Here is a 26,670-nt window from a genome sequence, read left to right as displayed (position 1 = left end):
ATCATAATTCAGTAAAGTTTAGGGTAGTTATGGAAAAGGACAAACGAGGACCTGGAATCAAAGTTCTCAATTGGGGTAAAGCCAATTTTGCTGAGCTGAGATGGGATTTGGCCGAAGTGGACTGGAAACGGCTGCTTGATGGTAAATCAGTGTCAGAGCAGTGGGAGGCATTCAAGGAGGAGATCCTGGGAGTACAGAGCAAGTATGTTCCCTTAAAGAAAAAGGGGGGGGGGGGGGGCGAACAAATCTAGAGCTCCATACAGGGTAAGATAAAGAAAAAAAGGGAAGCTTATGACAGATACCAGGAACTCAACACTGCAGAAACTCTAGAGGAGTATAAGTAGTGCAGGGATGCAATTAAAAAGCTATCAGGAAAGCAAAGAGAGAGCATGAAAGAATGTTGGCAAGTACAATCAGGGGAAACCCAAAGATGTTTTATAAATACATTAAGAGCAAGAGGATAACTAGAAAAAGAGTGGGGCCTATTAGAGACCATAAAGGAAATCTGTGTGTGGAGGTGGAAGATGTGGGTAGGATTCTAAATGAATACTTTGCATTCATTTTCACAAAAGAGAGGGGCGATGCAGACTGTGCAATGAGGGAAGTGTGGAATATTAGCCGAGATAAATACAGTTAGAGAGGGAATATTAAGGGGCTTAGCAGCTTTGAAAGTGGATAAATCCCCAGGCCCGGATGAAATGTATCCCAGGCTGTTAAGAGAAGCAGAAGAGGCAATAGCAGAGGCTCTGACCATCATTTTCCAATCCTCTCTGGATATCGGTGCAGTGCCAGAGAACTGCTAATGTTGTACCTTAAAAAGGGAGAAAGGGATAGACCGAGTAATTACAGGTCAGTCAGCCTAACCTCAGTGGTGGGAAAATTATTGGAAAAAATTCTGAGAGACAGGATAAATCTTCATTAGAAAGACATGGATTAATCAAGGGGAGTCAGCATGGATTTGTCAAGCGAAGGTCATGTCTGACTAACTTGATTGAATTTATCGAGGAGGTAACCAGGAGGGTCGATGAGGGCAGTGCGTATAATAAAAACATAAAACATAAAACATAGAAATTTACAGCGCAGGAGGTGGCCATTTCGGCCCATTTTGTCTGCGCCGGCCAACAAGAGCTGCACAGCCCTTGGTCAGCAACCGTGAAGGTTACATATAAACCAAGAACACGGAACAATGACGAAAGGGCAAAGACCACCCAGCCCAACCCACACAACTGCGACACCCCTTGCACTGCAACATTCTACACTCCACCCCAACCGGAGCTATGTGATCTCCTGGGAGAGGCAAAAACCAGATTAAAACCCAGACCAATTGGGGAAAAAAAATCTGGAAAAATTCCTCTCTGGCCCATCCAGGCGATCAAAACTGGCCATATTAGATTCCCTGCAGTACTTACCAGCGTATCTGCGCCATGATGTAGTGTAAATGGATTTTAGCAAAGCTTTTGACAAGGTCTCACATGGCAGACTGGTCACGAAAGTAAAAGCCCATGGGATCCAAGGCAAAGCGGCAAGTTGGATCCAAAATTGGTTCAGAGGTAGGAAGCAAAGGGGTAATGGTTGATGGGTGTTTGTTTGACTGGAAGGCTGTATCCAGTGGGGTTCCGCAGGGCTCAGTGCTGGGTCCCTTGTTTTTTGTGGTATGTATCAATGACTTGGACTTAAAAGTTGAGGGTATGATTAAGTAGTTTGCAAATGACACTAAAATAGGCTGTGTGGTTGATAATGAAGAAAGCTGCAGATGGCAGGAAGATATCAATGTATTGGTCAGGTGGGCAGAACAGTGGTGGGCGAGGTAATGCATTTGTGGCAGTCTAACAAGGCAAGGGAATACACATTAAATGGTAGGACACCGAAAAGTGTAGAGGAACAAAGGGACCTTGGAGTGGGGTTCCACAGATCACTGAAGGTAGCATACCAGGTAGATAGGTGATTAAGAAGGCATATGGAATACTTGCCTTTTTAGTCGAGGCATGGGATACAAGAGCAAGAAGGTTATGCTTGAATTGTATAAAACACTGGTTAGGCAGCAGCTGGAGTACTGTGTGCAGTTCTGGTCACCACATTACAGGAAAGATGTGATTGCACTGGAAAGGGTGTAGAGGAGATTTACAAGAATGTTGCCTGGACTGGAGAATTTGGGCTATGAGGAAAGATTGGAGATGCTGGGTCTGTTTTCTTTGGAGCAGAGGAGGCTGTGGGGAGACCTGATTGAGGTGTATAAAATTATGAGGGGTCTGGATAGAGGAGATAGGAAGGATCTGTTTCCCTTGGCAGAGGGGTCAACAACCAGGGGACATAGATTTAAAGTAATTGGGGGGAGGTTTAGAGGAGATATGAGGGGAAATATCTTCAACCAGAGGGTGGTGGGGGTCTGGAACTCACTGCCTGAAAGGGTGGTAGAGGCAGAAACCCTCACCACATTTAAACACCACATTTAAAAGATACTTGGATGTGCACTTAAAGTGCCGTAACTTACAGGGCTACGGACCAAGAGCTGGAAAGTGGGATTAGGCTGGATAGCTCTTGGTCAGTCGGCGCAGACACGATGGGCAGAAATTGCCTCCTTCCATGCTGTAAATTTCTATGATGCTATGATTCTAACGGGTTGTGTGATGTTGGTCAATTCAACTCATTGCCTAAATTTCACATCACCAGCTCCCCCCGATTGGTTCATATGCCCTGATAAATAAACCATTACAGACAAATTCAAGGAATTCCTTTTATTGGTAGAAATTATGCTATGCACAAAACAACACCTTGAGAGAAAGGGAGAAAACAGTATCTGACGATTCAGTGCGTTCATTATCATTCAATGACACCACTCAGTTGGTGCAGAGAGCAGGAGGAGCCTGAAACCCAGCAAAGCCCAAGAAAGCAGTGCTGGTTGACCCAGTCCAATGTTCACCACCTATGGGAAAATTAAGCTCTTGTGATTTAATTGAAAAGTAGATCTACAAAGAATGCAGACTGGATGCAGTGGTCTGCGCTCTTCAGCTGAAAGAAAAAAATTGGACTGCAGCATTTCTATATTACAACAGTAAATACACATCAAAAGTACTTTACCAGCTGTGAAGGGCTTTGGGAAATCCTGAGGTTGTGAAAGGATCATTTATTTGCAAGTCTTTCTTTCCATTATCCAATGCTTCTCCGCCGCCTTCCAGCTGGGTGAGACTGCACATTCCATTCTTATCTATCCAGTCATACCAAGACAATCTCCTGCAATGGCTTCTCTTCCCACGTCCGCACCGTTACCTCTGGTGTCCCCCAAGGATCTGTCCTTGGCCCCCCTTCTATTTCACATCTAAATGTTGCTCCTTGGCGACATCATCCGAAAACGGGTCAGGTTCCACATGTATGCTGCCGACACCCAGCTCTACCTCACCATCACCTCTCCCAACCCCTAAACTGCCTCGGATTTATCATGCTGCTTGTCCACCATCCAACTAAATATTGGGAAGGTCAAAGACGTTGTCTTCGGTCCCCGCCACAAATTCCGTTTCCTAACCACCAACTCCATACCCCTCCCTGGCAACTGTCTGAGGCTGAACCAGACTGTTCGCATATTGGGTGTCATATTTGATAGAGATAAGTTTCCCAACACATAAAGGGGAACTACTGACCAGTTAGCCTGACATCAGCAGTCGGGAAAATGCTAGAATCATAGGAATTTACAGAACGGAAGGAGGCCCTTCAAGTCCGCGCCGGCCGACCAAGAGCTATCCAGCCTAATCCCACTTTCCAGCTCTTGGTCCGTAGCCTGTAGCTTATGGCACGTTAAGTGCACATCCAAGTATCTTTTACATGTGGTACTTTTCAGTGTTGTACCATTTAATGTGTATTCCCTTGCCTTGTTGGACCTCCCCAAATACATTACCTCACACTTATCCGGATTGAATTCCATTTGCCACTGTTGTGCCCACCTGACCAGTACATTGATATCTTCCTGCAGTCCACAGCTTTCTTCTTCATCATCAACCATACAGCCTATTTTAGATTTTAGTGTCATTTGCAAACTTCTTAATCATATCCCCAACATTTAAGTACAAGTCATTGACGTATACCACAAAAAGGGTCCCAGCTCTGAGCCCTGCAGAACCCCACAAGATACAGCCTTCCAGTCACAAAAACACCCATCAACCATTACCCTTGGCTTCCTGCCGCCGAGCAATTTTGGATCCAACTTGCCACTTTGCCCTGGATCCCATGGGCTTTTACTTTTGTGACCAGACTGCCATGTGGAACCTCATCAAAAGCTTTGCTAAAATCCATATACACTATATATCATACACACTGCCCTCATCGACCCTCCTGGTTACCTCCTCAAAAAATTCAATCAAGTTAGTCAGACACAACCTTCCCTTCACAAATCCATGCTGCCTGTCCTTGATTAATCCATGTCTTTCCAAATAAAGATTTATCCTATCTCTCAGGGTTCTTTCCAATAATTTTCCCACCACTGAGGTTAAGTTGACTGGCCTGTAATTACTCGGTCTATCCCTTTTTAAACAAAGGTACAACATTAGCAATCCTCTAGTCCTCTGGCACCACACCTATAGCCAGAGAGGATTGGAAAATGATAGTCAGAGCCTCTGCTAGTTCCTATTTTGCTTTTTAAAATCTATTATTAAGGACGTGGTAACAGGGCACTTAGAAAATAATAATAGGATTGGGCAGAGTCAACATGGATTTATGAAAGGGAAATCATGTTTGACAAGTCTGTTGAGATTTTTGAGGTTGTAACTAGTAGAATAGATAAGGGGGAAACCAGTGGATGTGGTGTACTTGGATTTTCAGAAGTCATTCAGAAGACATGCCACACAAGAGGCTATTGAAAAAAATTAGGGCTTATGGGATTGCGGGTAATATACTAACATGGATTGAGGATCGATTAATGGACATAAAACAGAGTAGGAATAAACGGGTCATGTTCGGGTTATCAGGCTGTAACTAGTGGGGTGCCGCAAAGATCAGTGCTTGGGCCCCAGCTATTCACAATCTACATTGATTTGGATGAGGGGACCAAATGTAATATATCCAAGTTTGCTGATGATACAAAGCTAGGTGGGAATGCAAGTTGTGAGGAGGATGCAAATGGAGTATAATGAGGAGAAATGTGAAGTTATCCATTTAGTAGGAAAAATAGAAAAGCAGAGTATTTTTTAAATGATGAGAGATTGGGAAATGTTGGTGTTCAGAGGGACCTGGGTGTCCTTGTACACAAATCACTGAAAGTTAACATGCAGGTACAGCAAGCAATTAGATGCAGGGAGGATGTTTCCTCTGGCTGAGGAGTCTAGAACCAGGGGTCACAGTCTCAGAATAAGGGGTCGGCCATTTAGGATTGAGATGAGGAGAAACTTCTTCACTCAGAGGGTGGTGAATCTTTGGAATTCTCTGCCCCAGAGGGCTATGGAGGATCAGCCTTTGAGTCTATTCAAGACAGAGACCAATAAGATTTTTGGATATTAAGAGAATTAAGGGATTTGGGGATAGTGCAGGAAAGTGGAGCTGAGATCAGTCATGATCTTATTGAATGGTGGAGCAGGCTCGAAGGGCCGAATGGCCTACTTCTGCTCCTAATCCTTATGCCCACGCTAAGACCGCCTACTTCCACCTCCATAACATCGCCCAACTCCACCCCTGGCTCAGCTCATCTGCTGCTGAATTCCTCATCTTCCGGTCTCCATAAATTTAAGCTCATCCAAAACACTGCTGTCTGTATCCTAACTTGCACCAAGTCCAGTTCACCCACGACCCCCTTGCTTACTGCCCTATATTGGCACCTGGTCCAGCAACTCCTTGATGTTAAAATTCTTATCCTTGTTTTCAAAGCCCTCCATGACCTCACCCCTTCCCATCTCTGTAACCTCCTCCACCCTCAGATATCTGCGCTCCTCCTATTCTGGACCCCTACTCATCCCCGATTTTAATCACTCCACCACTGGTGGCCGTGACTTCAGCTGTTTCGGCCCTAAGCTCTGGAATTCCCTCCCTATACCTCTCCGCCTCTCTCTCCTCCTTTAAGATACTCCTGAAAACCTACCTCTTTGACCAAGATCTGCTCTAATATCGCCTTTGAGTCATTTTGTTTGATAACGCTCCTGTGAAGCACCTTGGGATGGTTTAATATGTTAAAGCTGCTATATAATTACAAGTTGTTATTTGGATGTAAATATTTTTTGAGACTGTCTCTCTTTCTATCACTAATTTTCTCCACAACCTTCCTTTCCTGAAGGAATTGCCCTTCACTGGGGCACATTGCAACAGGGACCATCTCAAACCTTGCCCAAATGGCCATGACCGAGACAGACCCAACCCTCACCCCATGTTTTCCCACACAGGGGGGGGGTCAGTGAATGGCAAATGTGAGTGTTGAACATTTGGCCAATTCTGCACTCTCTCTCTCCCACCCACCCCAAGGGCACTGATGCCAACTTTAACATCCCAATCTCCACCCCAACCAGACACGAGTGACTCCTCTCAAGTGACAAACTGAACTCTAGTCCTTTCCTGATTGGCTCCATGCTCACTGATTTCACCATCATCATCATAGGCAGTCCCTCGAAATCGAGGAAGACCTGCTTCCACTCTCAAAGTGACTGAACAGTCCAATACGGGAATTACAGTCTCTGTCACAGGTGGGACAGACAGTGGTTGGAGGAAAGGGTGGTTGGGGAGTCTGGTTTGCACGTTCCTTCCACTGCCTGCGCTTGGTTTCTGCATGCTCTCGGCGACGAGACTCGAGGTGCTCAGCGTGCTCTTCCTCCATTTAGGGCGGTCTTTGGCCAGGGACTCCCAGGTGTTGGTGGGGATGTTGCATTTTATCAGGGAGGCTTTGAGGGTGCCCTTGAAACATTTCCTCTGCCCGCCTGGGGCTCACTTGTCATGTAGGAGTTCCGAGTAGAGCGCTTGCTTTGGGAGTCGTTTCTGGCATGCGAACAATGTGGCCCGCCCAATGGAGCTGGTCAAGTGTGGTCAGTGCTTCAATGCTGGAGATGTTGGCCTGGTCGAGGACGCTAACGTTGGTGCGTCTGCCCTCCCAGGGGATTTGTAGGATCTTGCGGGGACATCGTTGGTGGTATTTCTCCAGCGATTTGAGGCGTCTACTGTATATGATCCACGTCTCTGAGCCATACAGAAGGCCGGGTATCACTACAGCCCTTCACTGATTTATCCACCGTCACTGGTGATGACGAGAATTGGCTGGGCTGAGTGATCAGATCAAGAGCATGGATTCAAGTAACACTCTTTTAAAAACTTCAAAGTGTGCTATTTTGCAGCATTTCTTACAAATTATCCAAATATGTGAAAACATTTTAAGATGTGGTTCAAACATGATATACAAGTGGAACCTCCGTTATTCACTAATCCACCAGCCCCAGAAGATAATATGAAGAGTCAGATAATCAGAAATCTGCAAATAACAAATGCCTGCTCTGCATCTCATGCCCACGCCTGCCTCGGTCCTCCCTCGAAGGGTCACAGACCCGAAACATTAACTTGGTTTCTGTCCACAGATGCTGCCTGGCCTGCTGAGATTTCCAGCATTTTCTGTTTTTATTTCAGATTCCAGCATCCACAGTATTTTGCCTCTGTCTGCTCGCCCAGGTGAACGTAAATGATCCCAGCATTTTGTTTTTATATATTAGAGCAGACAGGGCCTCAGCTTAAGGTCTTATCTGAAAGACGGCACTTCCGACAGTGCAGCATTCCCTCAGCACTGCACTGGAGTGTCAGCCAGAGAGTGATATGGGCCGTATGTGCTGACCTCCTGTGATCCTGTCAGAGGAGAGTGATTATAGGCCTGTCAGCAGGATCCACAGCGTTGATCTCAATAGAGTTGCGGACTTCAGAATCAATACAGACGTCCCGATTGAATTCACGGCTCAGGAGCTTCAGATATTTGTTTAATCAGGTAGGATCTGTGCTGATCAGGTCAATAGCTCCACTGACATCGGTGCTGTAGAGACGGCATGTGCTGGAGATGAGCGTGCACTATCTGGGGAGCCAAGTCCCTGGAGTTACAAGGCGTGTGGGAGAAAGTGGTCAGATTAGCTGATTGATTAGATGTAGCACAAACTGATCTTGCTGACAGGATCTGGTCGGAAACAAAAATATTTTGTGGCAGCCCCAATTCCTGCTATTCTCCCACTATCTGCAAAAAAATGTTGGATAGTCGAGATCAGAGAATGGGAGAACAGATAATCATGGTTTCACTGTACATCCACCGGCCAATCAGAAGAGCAATGGGAGCAGAAAATCTGGGCATCCTTCTCGCATCACACACCTCCCCGATGTTGTACAGATGGAGAATTCCACTCTGCTATTAGCTTATTCAGAAAGGTCATTTTGCCTTGCACCATCATCCCTTTTGTCATTTAACCACCTGCCTTCCACCCCATCACAGACCTTCCCTTTTGTTGTTTCCTCCTCTCCCCCTTTCCCTGACCCTGCACTTGCTCAAAATCTCTTGTATCTCAAACTTTTTCCAGTTCTGACGAAAGGTCATTGACTTGAAAGGTTAACTCTCTTTCTCTCCACAGATGCATGCCTGACCTGCTGAGCATTTCCAGCATTTTCTGTTTTTATTTCAAAAGTCATTAGCAGCTCTCAAAATAAATTTCTGTATGTTGATTTTTTTTAATGACGGTATATTACAGATAAAAATAGAGTCCTTCATTAGCTTCCTGCACAGATGAACCGTGGGGTATGGAACTGAGCATTGAACCAGAGTCCCAGATGTGATCGCTGCTCTGTCTGGAGTTTGGGGAGTTTAGCTGGGGCTCAACAATTCAGCTGAGTGAGCCTGGGTGAGGCAAAGTGAAACATACATGTGAACGCTGAGTGCAGCTCGAATCAGGTCAGTCTGTGATTCTCACCACCGTTTAACAGTCCACCGGCCCTCAATCTACATTACATGCACAATGGTTACTTGCACAAGGTACTGGAGGGGCTGCTCACACCAATATCAAAACCAGGAGTCAACACCTTCAGAAGGGAGGAAACCGGAAAGAATAAAACACTTATCATACAGTAATTACAATAGTGTGGTGCAGGAACGCTAGAATTCTTAATGGGTTAATGCCTAGTGAACAGGGAGGACAAAGCTGGGGGAAAGTACGTACCTTTCAGTCGATTTCGGTCAGTGCCTGGTTGCATGAGGATGTCATTTTCCCCTATCAGAGGTTCCAGTGCATGACTGACCAGAACTGGGGACAAACCAGTCAATTTTAAGATGGTCTCCATTGAAACTTCCTTACCGGTAAAAAAAAAATTAATTAGAGTAAATCATTTAGAAACACAGAAATTTACAGCGCAGAACGAGGCCATTTCGGCCTATGCCCACGCCGGCCGGCAAAGAGCAGCACGGCCCTCAGTCAGCAGCCCTGAAGGTTACATATAAACCTACGGACAGGTAAAGAGCATCCAGCCTAACCTCATACAACCGTGACACCCCCTGCACCGCAATATTTTACACTCCACCCCAACTGGAGCCATGTGATCTGCTGGGAGGGGGAAAAAAAAAGACAAAAACCCAACCCAATTGGGGGAAAAAATCTGGGAAAATTCCTCTCCGACCCATCCTGGCGACCGAAACGAGTCCAGGAGATCACTCTGGCTGTATTTGAGTCCCTGCAGTACTTACCGTTGTATCTACGCCTGCCAACAAGAGATTATCCAGTCTAATCCCACTTACCAGCTCTAGGTCGGTAACCCCGCAGGTTACGGCACTTTAAGTGCCCATCCAAGCACCTTTTAAATGTGCTGAGGGTTTCTGCCTCTACCACCTTTTCAGGCAGCGAGTTCCAGGCTCCCACATCCCTCTGCGTGAAGAAGCTTCCCCTCAAAACCTTCCACCAACCACCTTAAACCTATGCCCCCTTGTAATTGACCCTTCAATAGGTTCTTGCCATCCACTATATCCAGGCCCCTCAAAATTTTATATACCTCAATGAGGTCTCCTCTCAGCCTCCTTTATTCCAAGGAGAACAAACTCAGCCTATCCAATCTGTCCTCTTGCTAAGATTCTCCATTCCAGGCAGCACCCTCGTAAATCTCCTCTGCACCCTCTCTAGTGCAATCACGTCCTTCCTATAATAAGGCGACCAGAACTGCAGTACTCCAGCTGTGGCCTAACCAGAGTACTATACAATTTAAGCATAACCTCCCTGCTCTTGTATTCTATGCCTCGGCCAATAAAGGCAAGATTCTGTATGCCTTCTTAACCACCTTATCTTCATGGCTTACAACTTTCAGGGATCTGTGGCCAAGCACTCCAAGGTCCCTTTGTTCATCTACATTTCTAAGTGGCCTACCGTTTAATGTGTATACCCTTTCCTTATTAGCCCTCCCCACGTGCATTACCTCACACTTCTCTGAATTAAATTCCATTTGCCACTGCTCTGCCCACCTGACCAGTAGATTGATATCCTCCTGCAGCCCATGACTTTCCTCTTCATTATCAACCACACAGCCAATTTTAGTGTCGTCTGCAAACTTCTTAATCATACTCCCTATATTCAAATCTAGATTATTGATATATACCACAAAAAGCAAGGAACCCAGTACTGAACCCTGCGGAACTCCACTGGAAACATCCTTCCAGTCACAAAAATATCCATGAACCATTATACCCTTGGCTTCCTACATCTAAGCCAATTTTGGATCCAACTTGCCACTTTGCTCTGGATCCCATGGGCTTTTACCTTCGTGACCAGTCTACCATGTGGGACCTTATCAAAAGTTTTTCTAAAGTCCATGTACACTACATTGTACACACTACCCTCATTGACCCTCCTAGTTACCGCCTCGAAAAATTCAATCAGGTTAGTTAAAAACGATCTTCCCTTAACAAATCCGTGCTGACTGTCCCTGATTAATCCTTGCCTTTCTAAATGTAGATTTACCCTGCCCTTCAGGATTTTTTCCAATAATTTTCCCACTGAGGTTCAGCTGACAGGCCTATAATTACTCAGCCTATCCCTTTCTCCCTTCTTAAACAAGGGTATCACATTAGCAGTCCTCCAGTTCTCCGGCACCCTGCCTGAATCCAAAGAGGATTGGAAAATAATGGTCAAGGCCTCTGCTATTTCTTCTTTTGCTTCGCTCAACAGCCTGGGATGCATTTCATCCGAGCCTGGGGACTTATCCACTTTCAAAGCTGCTAAACTCCCTAATACCTCCTCTCTCACTATGTTTATTTCATCCAGAATTTTACACTCCTCCTCGAAAACAGTATCTGTATTGCCCCTTTCCTTTGTGAAAACCGACGCAAAGTATTCATTAAGAAGCATACCCACATCTTCCGTCTCCACACACAGATTACCCTCATGGTCTCTAATAGGCCCTACCCTTTCTTTAGTTACCCCTCTTGCTCTTAATATATTAATAGAACATCTTTGGGTTTTCCTTGTTTTAATAGCCAAGAATTTTTCATGCGCTCGCTTAGCATTCCTAATATTCTTTTTAATTTCACCTCTGAACTTTCTATATTCCTCCAGAGATTCTACAGTCATCGGTATATGACATAAGTCTCCCTTTTTTTCTTTATCCTCCCCTGTAAGTCCCTAGACATCCAGGGGCTCTAGAATTGTTATTCCCATCCTTTTTCTTTAAGGGCACAAGTTTGGCCTGAACCCTGCGGATCTCCTGCTTGAATGCCTCCCACTGTTCCGACACTGATTTACCTTCAAGTAGCTGTTTCCAGTCCACTTTGGCCAAATCACTTCCCAATTTAGTAAAGTTAGCCTTTCCCCAATTTGGGACTTTTATTCCTGGTCTATCCTTGTCCTTTTCCATAACTATCTTGAATCTGACTGAATTATGGTCACTGGCACCCAAGTGCTCTCCCACTGATACCCCTTCCACCTGCCCAGCTTCATTTCCCAAAACTAAATCCAGAGCCACCCCCTCCCATGTTGGGCTTGTTACATACTGACTAAAAAAGTTCTCTTGAATACATTTTAGGAATTCCGCACCTTCTATACCCTTCACACTATATTTGTCCCAGTCAATATTAGGATAGTTGAAATCCCCTGCTATTACTGCCCTATGGTTTTTGGACTTCACAGAAACTTGCCTACATATTTGCTCTTCTATCTCCCTCCCACTGTTTGGGGGTCTATAATACACGCCCAGCAGTGTGATCAGCCCTTTTTTATTTTTCAGTTCGACCCATATGGCCTCATTTGATGATCCCGCCAACATATCATCCCTTCTCACAGCTGTAATAGTATCTTTAATCAACACCGCGACCCCACCACCCCCTCCCCGTCCTGTCTAAAAATCCTGTAACCAGTAATATTGAGCTGCCAAACCTGCCCCTCTTTCAGCCAAGTCAGAATCCTAGAATCCTGCAACACAGGAAGCGTATTATCATAGAATGATACAGCACAGGAGGCTACTTGACCCATTGTGCTATCCAATTAGTCCCACTCCCTTGCTCTTTCCCCACAGCCCTGCAAATTTATCCTTTTCAAGTATTTATCCAATTTCCTTTTAAAAGTCAATATTGAATCTGCTTCCACCAGCCTTTCAGACAGTGTGTTCCAGATCATAAATCGCTACAAAAAGACATTTCTTCTCATCTCCCTTTGGTTCTTTTGCCAATCATCCTAATCATTGTGTCCTCTGGTTACTGACCTTCCCGTCAGTGGAAAGTTTGTCCTCATTTTGAACACCAGTCAAATCTCCTATTCTCTGCTACCACTCCAGTAAATCTCCTCTGCACCGTCCAAGGCACTGACACCCTTCCTAAAATGTGGTGCATACAATAGGACACAATACCCCAGGCTGAGACCTAACCAGTGATTTGTAAAGGTTTAGCATAACTTGTACTCTGTCTATATTTACAAAGCCAAGGATCCCTCTGCTTTTGAACAGCTTTATCAACTTGTCTTGCCACCTTCAAAGATTTGTGCACATAACCCTCCCCCCCACGTGCCCCCTTTGCAATTGTACCATTTATTGATATAACTAATCAGGTCCAGCAATACAAAACTTTGGGAAGATTACATACGTTCTAAGCAGAGCTCTTAATTACACTGAAAATGCTCCCTTCACAATGTTAAGCATAATAGGTAAACGCCCCCACTTTTAGAATGGATTTTGTCAGTCAGAACCCAACGTTGAAGAATTTGAAAATAAATTGTAAACCTCTCAACATTTTCAATGTGTAACAGATATGTTCATTGTGTTTATATTCTGATGGCTAGGACTCAATCATATTTTATCTATTATTTTACTTTAAAGGTTTTTATACATAAATTATATTAAAAATGTATTTTAAAAAGGCCAACACCGAATAAGTAGTCAAAACATTTCTAGTCACATGTCATTGCAATAGATAAATTAGTTACTAAGATCAATCAATGATGGAAAATTGCGCACTAAATATCGCTTTAAGTGCAATAAAACTGCTTACAGAATTGCTTCTTGTGTAACAAGGTCGGTGTGATTTATTCAAAATGTGTTAGAATGTGACATCACCATTAGCAGTAAATAAGTGGGTCAGTTATGAGCAAGTTTAAAGTACAGGGCACACATACGGGTGCCGTGTACAAGAGAAGCAAGGCCAGAGATGCATTCCTGAGAATCAGCAATGATGGAGCAGGAACTTCTAACACGGTTTCCTCCAGTACGGACAGTGCTGGCTTACCTCCTGGTCGTTAAACTGCAGCAGGATGTACATTTGTAGAGTGGACACATGCAAGGTCAGTGAGCCGTAGGAGATGACAGCATGTCCCAGCCACGTCCACTGCAGCCGGCGAGGCTTGGTGCTGCTGAACCCGTATATATTCTGACCTGGGAATGGAAGGACAGCCTTGTAATAATGGATCCTGGAGCACCTGTACTACACACAACTTGTATTTCTACAACTCTCCTGAACAATACTAACAGTAGAATAACCATTTGTAAACTGATGTACTGCAAATCTCAGGGCAGGATTGGAATCAATGAGAAAACAATGTTTAACAACATTCAGCCCTTGCTGCAAATAATCAGTTTATCCAATTTATTGTACTTTGGAGTTAGGAAATAAAGTCAAGGTCAGCAAGCATCTTCCTTCAAGTATTGAAACATAGAAACCAGGAAATGTGCTGAAATATATTATAGCCCATCGTGCAAAGAGCTGCCAAGTTCATACGATTAAAAATAAACAGATGAGACTTCAGCCGTTACAACGACAGGACATGTTCAACCAGGGCGCAGGAAGACTTCTTGAAGCACTTTATGCTGAGAGTGAATGCTGAATAGGACAGGGAAAGGAAAGAGGTGGTTTGGATGGGGGAACAAAAGGCTTGGGTATTAAAGAAGTCTTGAAAGCAGCAGAGGAGGTGGCAAGGAGGTGGTGACTTGACAGGGCATTCCAGAGGGCAAGAGCATGGTGGCGGAATGAGTAGTGACCAGCAGTAGATCAGAGAGGAAGCCTGGTGTTAGTGAGCAGGACTGTAAGGGAGGTCACAAGATAGGGTGGAACAAGGCCACAGGAGGCATTTGAAACTGAGGACAAGAATTCTGAAATCAACTCTCCAGGCCACAGGGAGGTCAGTAAAGCGACAAAAGGACAATGATACCAGTGTACAACTTTCTTTGTTGCATTAAAATAAAGCGACCTAATTTGCTTTTATTCCCGTGCATTGTTTATTTTAATTATTGCCTTATTGCATTTCAGAAAAATCTAGACATCATGGGAGCACCTCACCTCCACACATCTCTGATAGCCCAAATTCGAGCCGAGTAACTCACTGTGCAGGATCATCGATTCGAACCAGTGTCCCTTGCACTGCTTCACTCACATATTACATCACTGCGTCCTCACAAGAGGGTAATAGAAACTGTAAAAATTGTATCAGGAGCCTTGACAGCCGTTCAGTGGGAAAAGTCAGTCTAGGATGGGGAGCTGAGGAGTTTCATTCCAAGATTTGGCTCACTGCTCGAGATTGTACAAACTTGGGCCCTGTTCAGTGTACACAGACTGAAATTCAGAGAAAAATCATGGGAAAATGTCCCAAGCAGCAGGAGCCAATTTATCATACAGCACAGGAAGTGGTCATTCGGCCCATCATGCCTGTGGGCTCTTTGAAAGAGCTATCCAATTAATCACTCTCTTTCCCCATAGCCCTGCAAATATTGGCCCAGAAATCTGAGCATCCCCAGGGCCGTACAGAGTTCCTACGGACCCGGGAAGGCATCGCAAAAGCCGGTTTTCAGCACACAATGCACATGCGCTGAAAACCGGCTTTTCCGATCTATCAAGTTCTGGCTTGACAAATCATCTGGAGATCGGGAGCGAGGACATTTGCATGGGCAAGATTGCGGGATTTACTAATATCTTGCCCAGCAAATGTTCTCAAAACTCTTGCGCCTGATCAAAGTTGGTGCATAGCCTACTTTTAAGAGTTTTAAAATACACAAAAACATTTTAAAATGAAGTTATAAAAACACATTTTGTTAAAAACCCTCCCCACTACAGTAAGTTTATTTTAAAGCATAATTTTAAAAGTTTTTTTAAAAATCGGGTATATATATATATTTTTTAAAATACATTAATAACTAATTTAAATTAATAAAAACATATGCAATTTTTCTATCTTTTAATAGTGTTTTGGGGGCATTTCTCATTCATAGTAATAGGCATTTCAGACTTACGAAACTCCTATTACTACGAATGAGAATATACTGCACCTGATTGGCTGCCCAGAGCCATGTGATTCCAGCTCCAGACCTGCGCATGTCCCGATGTGCTCGCGCTGCGACGCGCTGTCAGGAGAGGCCTCAGAACCGGGATCTCGCTTGGGTGCAGCAGCTTCAGGTAGGTGCGCATCTTTTTTCTAAAATCTGGTCAAACACCCGCGGGAAGGAGAAACCGGGATTTCTGGGCCCATCTTCATTCTATCTCTTGTATAATACAGCAATGTAACTCGTGACTCTGGCAGCAGGTTGTTATTAATTTGGGTTCAATTGTTGTACTTGAGCTTTTTCTTTATAGTTCCAGACACAAAAGACAACATTTTTGGATTGACTCGTATACTAACTATTAGTGTAGAAATCTGAAAACTCCTCCAGGAAACTGCTGAGGGCAGATGGGAAGAATGTCCTGGGATCATCTTGATAACACAGAGATGATATGGACCAACAGCGCGGAGAAAGCACCAGGACTTTCAAATCCGTTTCGCCTTCGGCTATGGATGGCTGGTCTTCCATCATCTGCACAAGACAAGAAAGTTCAGGGTAAAACTTTCACCTCAACTACAACTTCTTGTATTAAGCTAGCATCGTTAATGTAGTAAAACATCCCAAGGAACTTCACAGCAGCGTTAGCAAACAAACACAAACACATAAGGAGATTTTACATAGAATATATAGCACAGAAATGTGGCATTCGGTCCAACTAGTCAGTGCTGCTGTTTATTGTTCATACTTCACACAAGTCTCCTCCCATTCCACCTACCTCATCCCAGCCTCGCAGCATATTCGATTCCTTTTTCTCGCATGTACTCGTCTAGTTTCCTTTTGAAAGTATCCAAGTTATTTGCCTCAACCACTTCCTGTGGTAGAGTGCTTCACATTCTAACCACTCTCTGAGTAAAGCCGGGTCTTCCTCATTTTCCCGTTAGATCCATCTTGTATTTACGGCCCCTTAGTTTTGGATGCTCCACAAGTGGAAACATTCTCTCCACAGCTACTCTGTCCAACCCAATCATTTTAAAGACCTCTATCAGGTCTCCTCGAAGTCTTCTCTTTTTTAAAGAAAGCCCCAATCTGTTCAAACCTTCCCGATAGCTGGAATCTCTCCGCTCTGGTATCATCCTTGTAAACTTTTGTTGCACTTTCTCCAGTTCTTTTTATGGTTATGGAGCCCAGAACTGTGCACGGTACTCCAAGTATTGTGCTTTAGGACAAGTAACCAAAAGCTTGGTCAAAGAAGTAGGTTTTAAGGAGCGTCTTAAAGGAGGAGAGGTAGAGAGGCGGAGTGGTTTAGGGAAGGAATTCCAGACCTAAGGCCTAGGCAGCTGAATGCAGGGCCACCAGTGGTTGAGCGATTAAAATCGGGGATGCGGAGAAGGCCAGAATTGTAAGAGCACAGAGATCTCAGAGGGTTGTGGGGCTGGAGGAAGTTATAAAGATAGGGAGGAGCGAGGCGATGGAGGGATTTGGAAAACAAGGATAAATGTTTTTTTAATTGAGGTGTTGCTGGACTGGGACAATGTAGGTCAGCGAGCACTTGGGTGATGAGTTAACAGAACTTGGTGCGAGTTAGGATATGGGCAACAGACTTTTGGATCAGGTTTACGGAGGGTGCAAGGTGGGAGGTCGGCCAGGAATGCGTTGCAATAGTCGAGTCTAGAGGCAACAAAGGCATGGATGAGTGTTTCAGCAGGCGAGCTGGGGCAAGGGCGGAGATGGGCAAGAAGGTGGGTTTTGGTGATGGAGCGGATGTGAGGTTGGAAGCTCACCTCAAGGTCGCATAGGACCGTATGGTTGTGAATGATCTAATTCAGCCTCAGATAGGTACCAGGGAGAGGGATGGAGTCAGAGGCCAGGCAATGCAGTTTGTGGCAGTGACCAAAGACAACAGCTTTGGTCTTCCCAATATTTAATTGGAGGAAATTTCTTCTCATCGAATACTGGATGTCGCCAAGCAGTGTGACAAATCAGAGACATGGCTATCAAGTCCACACGTCAAATCCGTTGATGTCCAGCTGAATTCTACTATGAGATTTATCACCGGTACGCTTTTATCACAACCGACACCTTGGCTGGCCGTGCTGGTACACATCGCACCACCCCTACGCCTCCAATATGCAGTCTCCAGAGAAGACATACCGATCCAGGCCGACTTGAGCAACCGACCACCAACTCGGCCCAAATCTAGAAGGCCATTTTGGACCATCACTGAAGCCCTTCAGCGATCTCCCCTCAGCCTTGATGACCAATGGCGAAATGCTGGGAAGGACAGCGACATACGGAATGGATTCCTTATAGAGGACCCCACAGTACAACCTGAAGGACCAAACCTTCCTCGCAAACTGTGGACAGCGATCAACCGCCTCAGAACCGGTCATGGTAGATGCTGCCGCCTTCTCCACAGGTGGAAAATTAAAGCATCCCCATCAAGCAACTGTGGATCTTTTAATCAGACCCTGGAGCACATCATTGTGAATTCCCTCCGAGGGCAGTGTTCAATCAGCCTACAAGGTATCCACTGTTGCACCGGAAGCTTTGGCCTGGATATCTGACTTAGATACTGACATTTGATTTGCTGCTACTTTACGAAAGAAGAGACTGTGAAGAGGTCGAGGGAGGTGGAACTGGGTGTCGTCAGCGTCCATGTTGCATTTTCGGACATCAACATAAGAACATAGGAAATAGGAGCAAGAGTAGGCCATTTGGCCCCTCAAAGCTGCTCCACCATTCAATAAGATCATGGACTCAGCTCCACTCCCCATAACCCTTTACTCGCTTATCGTTCAAAAATCTGTCTATCTCTGCCTTAAATATATTCAATGACCCAGCCTCCACGGCTCTCTGGGACAGAGAATTCCACAGATTTACAACCCTCAGAGAAGAAATTTATCCTGATCTCAGTTTTAAATGGGCGGTCCCTTATTCGAAGACTATGGGCCCGACATTGCCCAAGCTGTTTTTTGGCGCACTGACCTGAAGCGCGCCGGCTTTGTGCGCTGGAAAGGGCGCCAGAAAAAAGGGGCCCCATCCTGGCCGCTCTTCGGAGTCCCCGAAGTCGTGGCGTGGAGGCTGAAAGGGGGCGGAGCAACAGGCCAGCGCAGAAAGCACTGCCGGCACCTGCACGCATGCTCAGTGAGGGCTGCACACATGCTCCTGCCCTCCCAACGCGTCCTGTGGGCTGTGAGCAGGACGCGATGCTCGCAGCCCCTATCCCCGGCCGAAGGAACGCCCCAATCTCGCCGCACCCTATCCCCGGCCGAAGGAACGCCCCAATCTCGCCGCACCCTATCCCCGGCCGAAGGAACGCCCCGATCTCGCCGCACCCTATCCCCGGCCGAGTGGCGTCCCGCACCGGCCGGCCGGCCCGCTGGGTTCCCGGGCGCGGTAGGACTTCAATTCTATTTCTTATTTAGTGGTTGTGTGCGCTTGAGAGTTTTTGGGGGCGGGGGGGGAAGGAGGAGAGAGGAGGAGAGTTTTGGGGGGGGTGGGAGTGGGAGGGGGAGGGGAAGAGAGAAAGTGTGTTTTGGGCTGGGGGGACAAAGAGTGTTTTGTATACCAGCATTTCTCTCTCTCTCTGGCCCCTGGCCACCTTTCCTCATAAGTCAACCCCCTCATCTCCGGAATCAAGCTAGTGAACTTTCTCTGAACAGCCTCCAAGACAAGTATATCCTTCCTTAAATACAGAGACCAAAATTGTACGCAGTACTCCAGTTGTAGCCTCACCAATACCCTGTACAGATGTAGCAGGACTTCTCTGCTTTTATACTCTATTCCCCCTTGCAATAAAGACCAACATTCCATTTGCCTTCCTGATTACTTGCTGCACCTACATACTGACTTTTTGTGTTTCATGCACAAAGACCCCCAGGTCCCTCTGTACTGCAGCACTTTGCAATTTTTCTCCATTTAAACTGTAATTTGCTTTTCTATTTTTTCTGCCAAAGTGGATAACCTCACATTTTCCCACATTATACTCCGTCTGCCAAAATTTTGCCCACTCACTTAGCCTGTCTATATCCCTCTGCAGATTTTGTGCGTCCTTCTCACAATTTGCTTTCCCACCCATCTTTGTAACATCAGTAAACTTGGCTACATTACATCGGTCCCTTCATCCAAGTCATTAATACAGATTGTAAATAATTGAGGACCCAGCATCGATCCCTGCGGCACCCCACTAGTCATTGTTTGCCATCCAGAATATTACCCATTTATCCCGACTCTCTGTTTTCTGTTAGTCAGCCAATCCTCTATCCATGCTGATATATTACCCCCAACCCTGTAAGCTTTTATCTTGTACAGTAACCTGTTATGTCACACCTTATCAAATACCTTCTGGAAATCCAAATACACCACATTCACTGTTTGGTTCCCCCTTATCCACCCTGCTCGTTACATCCTCAAAGAACTCCAGCAAATTTATCAAACATGATTTCCCTTTCATAAAACCATGCTGACTCTGCTTGACTGAATCATGCTTTTCCAAATGTCCCGCTACTGTTTCCTTAATAATGGATACCAGCATTTTCCCAATGACAGATGTTGGGCTTTTTGTCTGCTTCCTTTTTTAAATAGGGGCATTACATTTGCGGTTTTCCAATCCACTGGGACCTCCCCAGAATCCAGGGAATTTTGGTAGATTACAACCAATGTATCCACTATCTCGGCAGCCACTTCTCTTAAGGCCCTAGGATGTAAGGCATCAGGTCCAGGGGACTTGTCTGCCTTTAGTCCCATAAATTTACCGAGTACTACTTCATTAGTTCCTCCCTCCCTATAGCCCCTTGATTATCCACTATTGGGATGTTTTTAGTGTCTTCTACCGTGAAGACCAATACAAAATATTTGTTCAAAGTCTCTGTCATTTCCCTGTTCTCCATTATTAATTCCCCAGTCTCATCCTCCAGGGGACCAACATTTACTTTAGCCACTCTTTTTCTTTTTATGTACGTGTAGAAACTCTTATTATCTGTTTTAATATTTCGAGCTAGTTTACTTTCATAATCTATCTTCCCTCTTTTAATCATATTTTTAGTCGTTCTCTCTGCTGGCTTTAAAAAATTTCCCAATCCTCTGGCCTCCCACTAGTCTTGGCCACATTGTATGCCTTTGTTTTCAATTTGACACCCTCCCTTATTTCCTTAGTTAGCCACGGATGGTTATCCTTTCTCTTACAGTCTTTCCTTCTCATTGGGATATATTTTTGTTGCGAGTTATGAAATATCTCCTTATATGTCTGCCACTGCTCATCAACCGTCCCATACTTTTGTCTATTTTCCCAGTCCACTTTAGCTAACTCTGCCCTCATACCTTTGTAGTCTCCTTTATTTAAGCTTAGGACACTAGTTTGAGAACGAACTTTCTCTCCCTCCAACTGAATTTGAAATTCAACCATATTATGGTCACTCATTCTTACAGGATCTTTTACTACGAAATAATTTATTAATCCTGCCTCATTACACAGTATTAGATCCAAGATAGTCTGCTCGCTGGTTCGTTCCGCAATGTACTGCTCAAGGAAACTATCCTGGATACACTCTATGAACTCCTCCTCAAGACTACCCTGGCCAATTTGCTTTGTCCAATCAATATGAAGGTTAAAATCACCCATGATTATTGCCGTTCCTTTTTACAAGCCTCCATTATTTCTTGATTTATACTCCGTCCAAAAGTGTAGCTACTGTTAGAGGGCCTATAGACTACGCCCATCAGTGACTTTTTCCCCTTTATTATTCCTTATCTCCACCCAAACTGATTCAACATCTTGATCCTGAGCCTATATCGTTTCTCACTAATGCACTGATCCCATCCTTTATTAACAGAGCTACCCCACCTCCTTTTCCTTTCTGTCTGTCCTTCCGAATTGTCAAGTACCCCTGAATATTTAGTTCCCAGTCCTGGTCAACTTGCAAACACGTCTCTGTAACGGCCATCAGATCATACCCATTTGTATCTATATGTGCCGTCAACTCATCTATTTGGTTACGAATGCACAAGGCACAAGATGTGGAGGGCAGGCAGTACTGGCGAGGGAATAAAATACAGGCAACAGATGCATGCTGAGTGGGACGGATGCATTGTACCTCGGAAAGGAACACTCCATAAGGCTTATGAGCTAATGGTCCAAATATAATTTTACAGAACATTAAAGCATGAATTTTCAATCAGAATCCCAATCAGGACACCATTGCAATGGCTAGGTACTACAATATAAAATCACTGAGCAAGGCGGCTGCTGGATGCTAAAGCTGAGAAGTGTGATTATTTTAGTGCCTATCCTTGAACGTAACATCTTTGACTGGGCCAGTCACATGATGCAATTTAAAGAACACTCGCTTACATTTTAAATTAGATACAGGCAATATTTTGTGCAGCCAAACAGTCGAGAACAAAGCCATCTTAGGGCCTAAACAAAGAAAGTTTTCATCAAATACACATACTTCGCTCAGCCACATTATAAGGCATTTTTGAGTTAAGTGCCTAATTACACTTAATCATCCCTGCCTATTCTCAACTTTACAATTACTAACTCCTTTTCTGTCTATCTCAGTTAGCCAAAGACTGGATTCAAGGCAATGAGGCTTGTTTTATCTGTACCAGAGTCTAATTTAAACTTGATTCCCAAAAATGAGGTCATTTCTTTAAAGTCATAATGAAGCACAGCAGCAAGAATATTTTTGGCACAAGTTTTTACGGATTTTAAAATAAGCCCTGCAATAGAACCATTTAATATCAAGTACAGCTCATTAGGATGGAGAAACCTATATAAAACTATGCAGCTATTATACATCCAGTAAATGTCTTCAAATATAGTGCATCAATTTAATGCCATAGGCCAGAATGGATAAAGAAAACATTTGCTTGACAGCTTCTGCTACTGAATGTACCGCTGCAGTCTGTTCGAAACTGATGTGGGAACATGTGGGTTTTCACAGAGCATCGGAAGATGAGACGAGTGAATAAGTCGCTTTGCTCAGTCGAATCACTGTTGTTTTGGTCAGACCCACTGGAAACTACCCAATGCTTCATTTTTCATGGTCATTTTTGTGCCATTCATTCCAGGAGCAGATTCCTTAATTACACTTGCACCCAACCAACTTCTAAGTAGAACACACCCAGTCGAGGTAACCTGGAGGTCACTTCTGCTGGAAATGGAAAGGGGCAGAAGTCAGTAAGATCTGGCATCAACTCACTGTGCCACCAAGCTCATGGTCTACAGGGCTGTAGTAATACCTGCCCTCCTGTATGGCTCAGAAACATGGACCACGTACAGTAGACACCTCAAGTCGCTGGAGAAATACAACCAACGATGTTTCCGCAAGATCCTGCAAATCCCCTGGGAGGACAGATACACCAACGTTAGTGTCCTCGACCAGGCCAACATCCCCAGCATTGAAGCACTGACATCACTTGATCAGCTCCGCTGGGCAGGCCACATTGTTCGCATGCCAGACACGAGGCTCCCAAAGCAAGCACTCTTCTTGGAACTCCTTCACGGCAAACGAGCCAAAGATAGGCAGAGGAAACATTACAAGGACACCCTCAAAGCCTCACTGATAAAGTGCAACATCCCCACTGACACCTGGGAGTCCTTGGCCAAAGACTGCCCTAAGTGGAGGAAGTGAATCCGGGGGGGCTGAGCACCTCGAGTCTCATCGCCGAGAGCATGCAGAAATCAAGTGCAGGCAGCGGAAAGAGCATGCAGCAAACCTGTCCCACCCACCCTTACCCTCAACGGCTATCTGTCCCACCTGTGACAGGGACTGTGGTTCTTGTATCGGACTGTTCAGCCACCTAAGGACTCATTTTTAGAGTGGAAGCAAGTCTTCCTCGATTCCGAGGGACTGACGATGAATGAACGAACAACAGGTCGCGTTCAGAGACAAGATTGCCACTGTAGATCCAAAGAAGCTGAGGGAAGTGATTTAACCTGAAGTTATATCATTAACCCAGGGCATATCAACTCCGGTGCCTCACACAATTTCCAGCAGCAGCTTCTCCAAGCCATTTCCTTCTGAATCAAAATTCTTTTAAAAAAAAAAACTGCAGGAAATGTATTGATTTGTTTTGAAAGGACTCCCTCCCACCCTTCTCCCCAAGTATTAGTTGGATATTCCACACTCACTTCGTCATCCAGGTCCTCCAGTTTCTTGTCGAGCTGCTGTAGCCTGTAGAGGTGAAACTCCTGCTGCAGCTCGTCGGACTCGGTCAGATTGTTCAGCATCTGCTGGGGGTACCTGCTGGGGAAACAGGTTCCGAAGTGATCGATCACAGCTCGCTCCAGCCACACCTTCCCCTGGCCCAGAAGCCGATCCGCCAGGTAGTACCTGTCAAAGAGAAACAGCAGCTCAGATAAACAGCAGCACCAAAGGTTTATTTTAAGATGTTTTTTTTCCATTGCCCATCTGGAGTTGCCCTCAAAGTGGTGGTGAGCCTTATTCTCGAGCCGCTGCAGTCCGTGGGATGAAGGTACTCCCACAGTGCTGTGAGGTGGGGAGTTCTTGGATAATGACCCAGGGGACAATGAAGGAACACTGATGTTCAAGACGGGAGGGTGTGTAACTTGGAGGTGATAGTGTTCCCAAGCACCTTGTCCTCCTAGCCGGTGGAGGTCGTGGGTTTGGGAGGTGCTGCCAAAGCAGTCTCGGTAAGTTGCTGCAGTGCAGCTTACAGATGGTACACACTGCCACATTGGTGGAGGGAGTGAATATTTAAAGTGGTAGATGGGGTGCCAATCAATCAGTCTGCTTTGTCCTGAATAGGGTCAAGCTTCTTGAGTGTTGTTGGAGCTGCACCATCCAAACAGAGAGCATTCCATCACACTCCTGGTTTGTGCCTTGGGCAGTCAGCCACTCACCACAGAACATCCAGCCTCTAACCTGCTCTAATAACCATGGCATTTATGTGACTGAGTTACTGGTCAATAGTGACCCCCAGGATGTTGGAGATGGGGATTTGCCGTTGGTAATGCCATTAAATGTCATGGGGAGGCAGCTCTGCTCTTCCTTGTTGGAGATGGCCATTGCCTGGCACTGATGTGACATGAATGTTACTTGCCACTTATCAGCGGCAGCCTGGATGTTGTCCAGGTCTTGTTGCTTGTGAGCATGGATTCATTATCTCAGGAACTGCGAATAGAGCTGAGCACCGTCAGCGAACGGCTACCAAACCGCTGGGAACTTGAACCGATAACCAAGCCATAATTTCCCTCATCACCATTTCTGAAATCTATTCTCAGTACCTGTAGAAATGTTCAAAGATATTGGCTAGCTCGAGTCCCGAGAGGAACAGCATGGGCTCCAAGAACTGCTGCAGCTGGTTTAGTGTTTCTACATTACTCGTGTTCATCTCACTCTCCTGGATGCGTTGATCGATGTACTGTGCAAACCGCTCACTGACCTAAAGAACAGACGGTTACATTTCAGACAAGCTCTCTTTTACAGGAAACTTCACCAATTAGTAAACATGCCCCACGTGCCCTTCACCACCTCAGCCTCCATCTCTCCTCCTGCCCTCTCCGAGCTCATCTTGTCCATGACACACACCGCCAGCTCTCTTGATCCCATTCTCACTGAACTACTGACCACCCAGCTCCCCTTCCTGTCCCCCATTAACCGAGATAGTAACTGGTTCCCTTTCCAGTACTGTCCCCCTCCCTTTCAAAACTGCCATCACCTCCTCCCTCAAAAATACTACCCTCGACCCCTCTGTCCTTGCAAACGATCACATCGCCAACATCCTTTTCCTCTACAAATGCCTTAAACATGTTTTGTTGCCTCTAAAATCGGTGTCTATCCTTCAACAACTGTGTTCGAGTCTCTCCAATTAAGTTTCCTCACTGCCACAACACCGACACTGCCCTGATACCTAGTTTAGGATGAGGTGGTATTTCCTCGATTTAAACACTGAGCAGACTGAAGCCCCCACCACAAACTCCATCCCCCTCCCAGGCACTTGCTCAGGTTGAACCAGACTGTTGATCCCATCCCCATATCCTCCCCCAATTCCAGCTCAGTCACCTCGCCAGTCCTTGGCCCTGCCTCAACCCACCAGCTGCTGTGACCCACCCTTTGTTACCGCCTGACTTGACTATCCCAATGCTCTTCTGGCTGGCCTTCCATCCACTTCCCTCCATAAACTTGAGTTCAACCAAAAACCTGTAGCCCGTCACCTATCTTGCACACTTATCAGCTGTCCTTGCGGACTGAGTTTGACTCCCAGTCCAACAATGCCTTCAATCCATGGGTCGAAATCTCTTGCACAAAGGCAAAACACTGCAGATACTCGAAATCTGAAATTAAAGCAGAAAATAAATGCTGGAGATACTCAGCAGGTTAGGCAGCATCTGAGGAGAGAAGCAGAGTTAACGTTTTGGGTTGATGAAAGGTCATCAAACTGAAAATGTAACTCTGCTTCTCTCTCCTCAGGTGCTGCCTGACCTGCTGAGTATTTCCAGCATTTTCTGCTTTTAGTCTCAATCTCTTCATGGCTTCACCCCTTCATCATTCTGTAATCTCTCGAGCCCTATAATTCCCCTCCCCCAGAACTCTGCATCCCTCCGACTCTGGCCTCTTGTGCATCCCCCAAGCCCCACCATCGGCAGCCGTGCCTCCGGCCATCCAGGCCCCACACGCGGGAATTCCCTCCCCAAACCCCCCGGCCTCTCCAACTCCGTCTCCTTCTTTAGGAGCCTCCTTAAAACCCATCTCTTTAGCCACGTATAGTCACCCCTTCTAATATTCCCATCTTAGATGCTGCTTCTGAAGGGCCTAGGGATGATTTACGATGTGAAAGGCATTATAAAAATCTAAGTTGTTGTGAGATGTGATGTAAAACCACTTCTTGTTTAGCCATTCTAAATCAATTTCTAAATGAACACAAGTCCACAGTAGTTAAAAAAAAACTACAATCCCATTGAGCACAGTCTAGCAATCCTGATCTGAAATGTGGAAAAATAATAAAGACATA

At 45.4% G+C, this 26,670-nt stretch overlaps 1 protein-coding gene across 4 annotated transcripts in view; it reads right to left on the bottom strand.

Moving 5' to 3' along the window:
* The window catches only part of LOC139267472 (cullin-9), a 293,931-nt gene that overhangs the window by 89,499 nt on the left and 177,762 nt on the right, over nucleotides 1-26,670 (bottom strand). For all 4 annotated transcript variants that reach the window (XR_011593911.1, XM_070885833.1, XM_070885834.1 and 1 more), the window contains exons 23-27: nucleotides 24,944-25,101; nucleotides 23,828-24,029; nucleotides 16,053-16,224; nucleotides 13,673-13,818; nucleotides 9,141-9,270 (exon numbers count right to left, since the gene is read on the bottom strand). Coding sequence is in view for 3 of the 4 variants with exons in the window: in XM_070885833.1 (XP_070741934.1) it covers nucleotides 9,141-9,270; nucleotides 13,673-13,818; nucleotides 16,053-16,224; nucleotides 23,828-24,029; nucleotides 24,944-25,101 (808 nt within the window). In the remaining variant the exon portion in view is untranslated. The remainder of the gene's footprint in view (nucleotides 1-9,140; nucleotides 9,271-13,672; nucleotides 13,819-16,052; nucleotides 16,225-23,827; nucleotides 24,030-24,943; nucleotides 25,102-26,670) is intronic.

The sequence above is a fragment of the Pristiophorus japonicus genome, chromosome 7 (assembly GCF_044704955.1).
Source record: "Pristiophorus japonicus isolate sPriJap1 chromosome 7, sPriJap1.hap1, whole genome shotgun sequence".
Classification (NCBI taxonomy): Eukaryota; Metazoa; Chordata; class Chondrichthyes; family Pristiophoridae; genus Pristiophorus; species Pristiophorus japonicus.
Note: the sequence above shows the minus strand (reverse complement) of the source record. Positions and strands in the feature narration are given on the sequence as shown.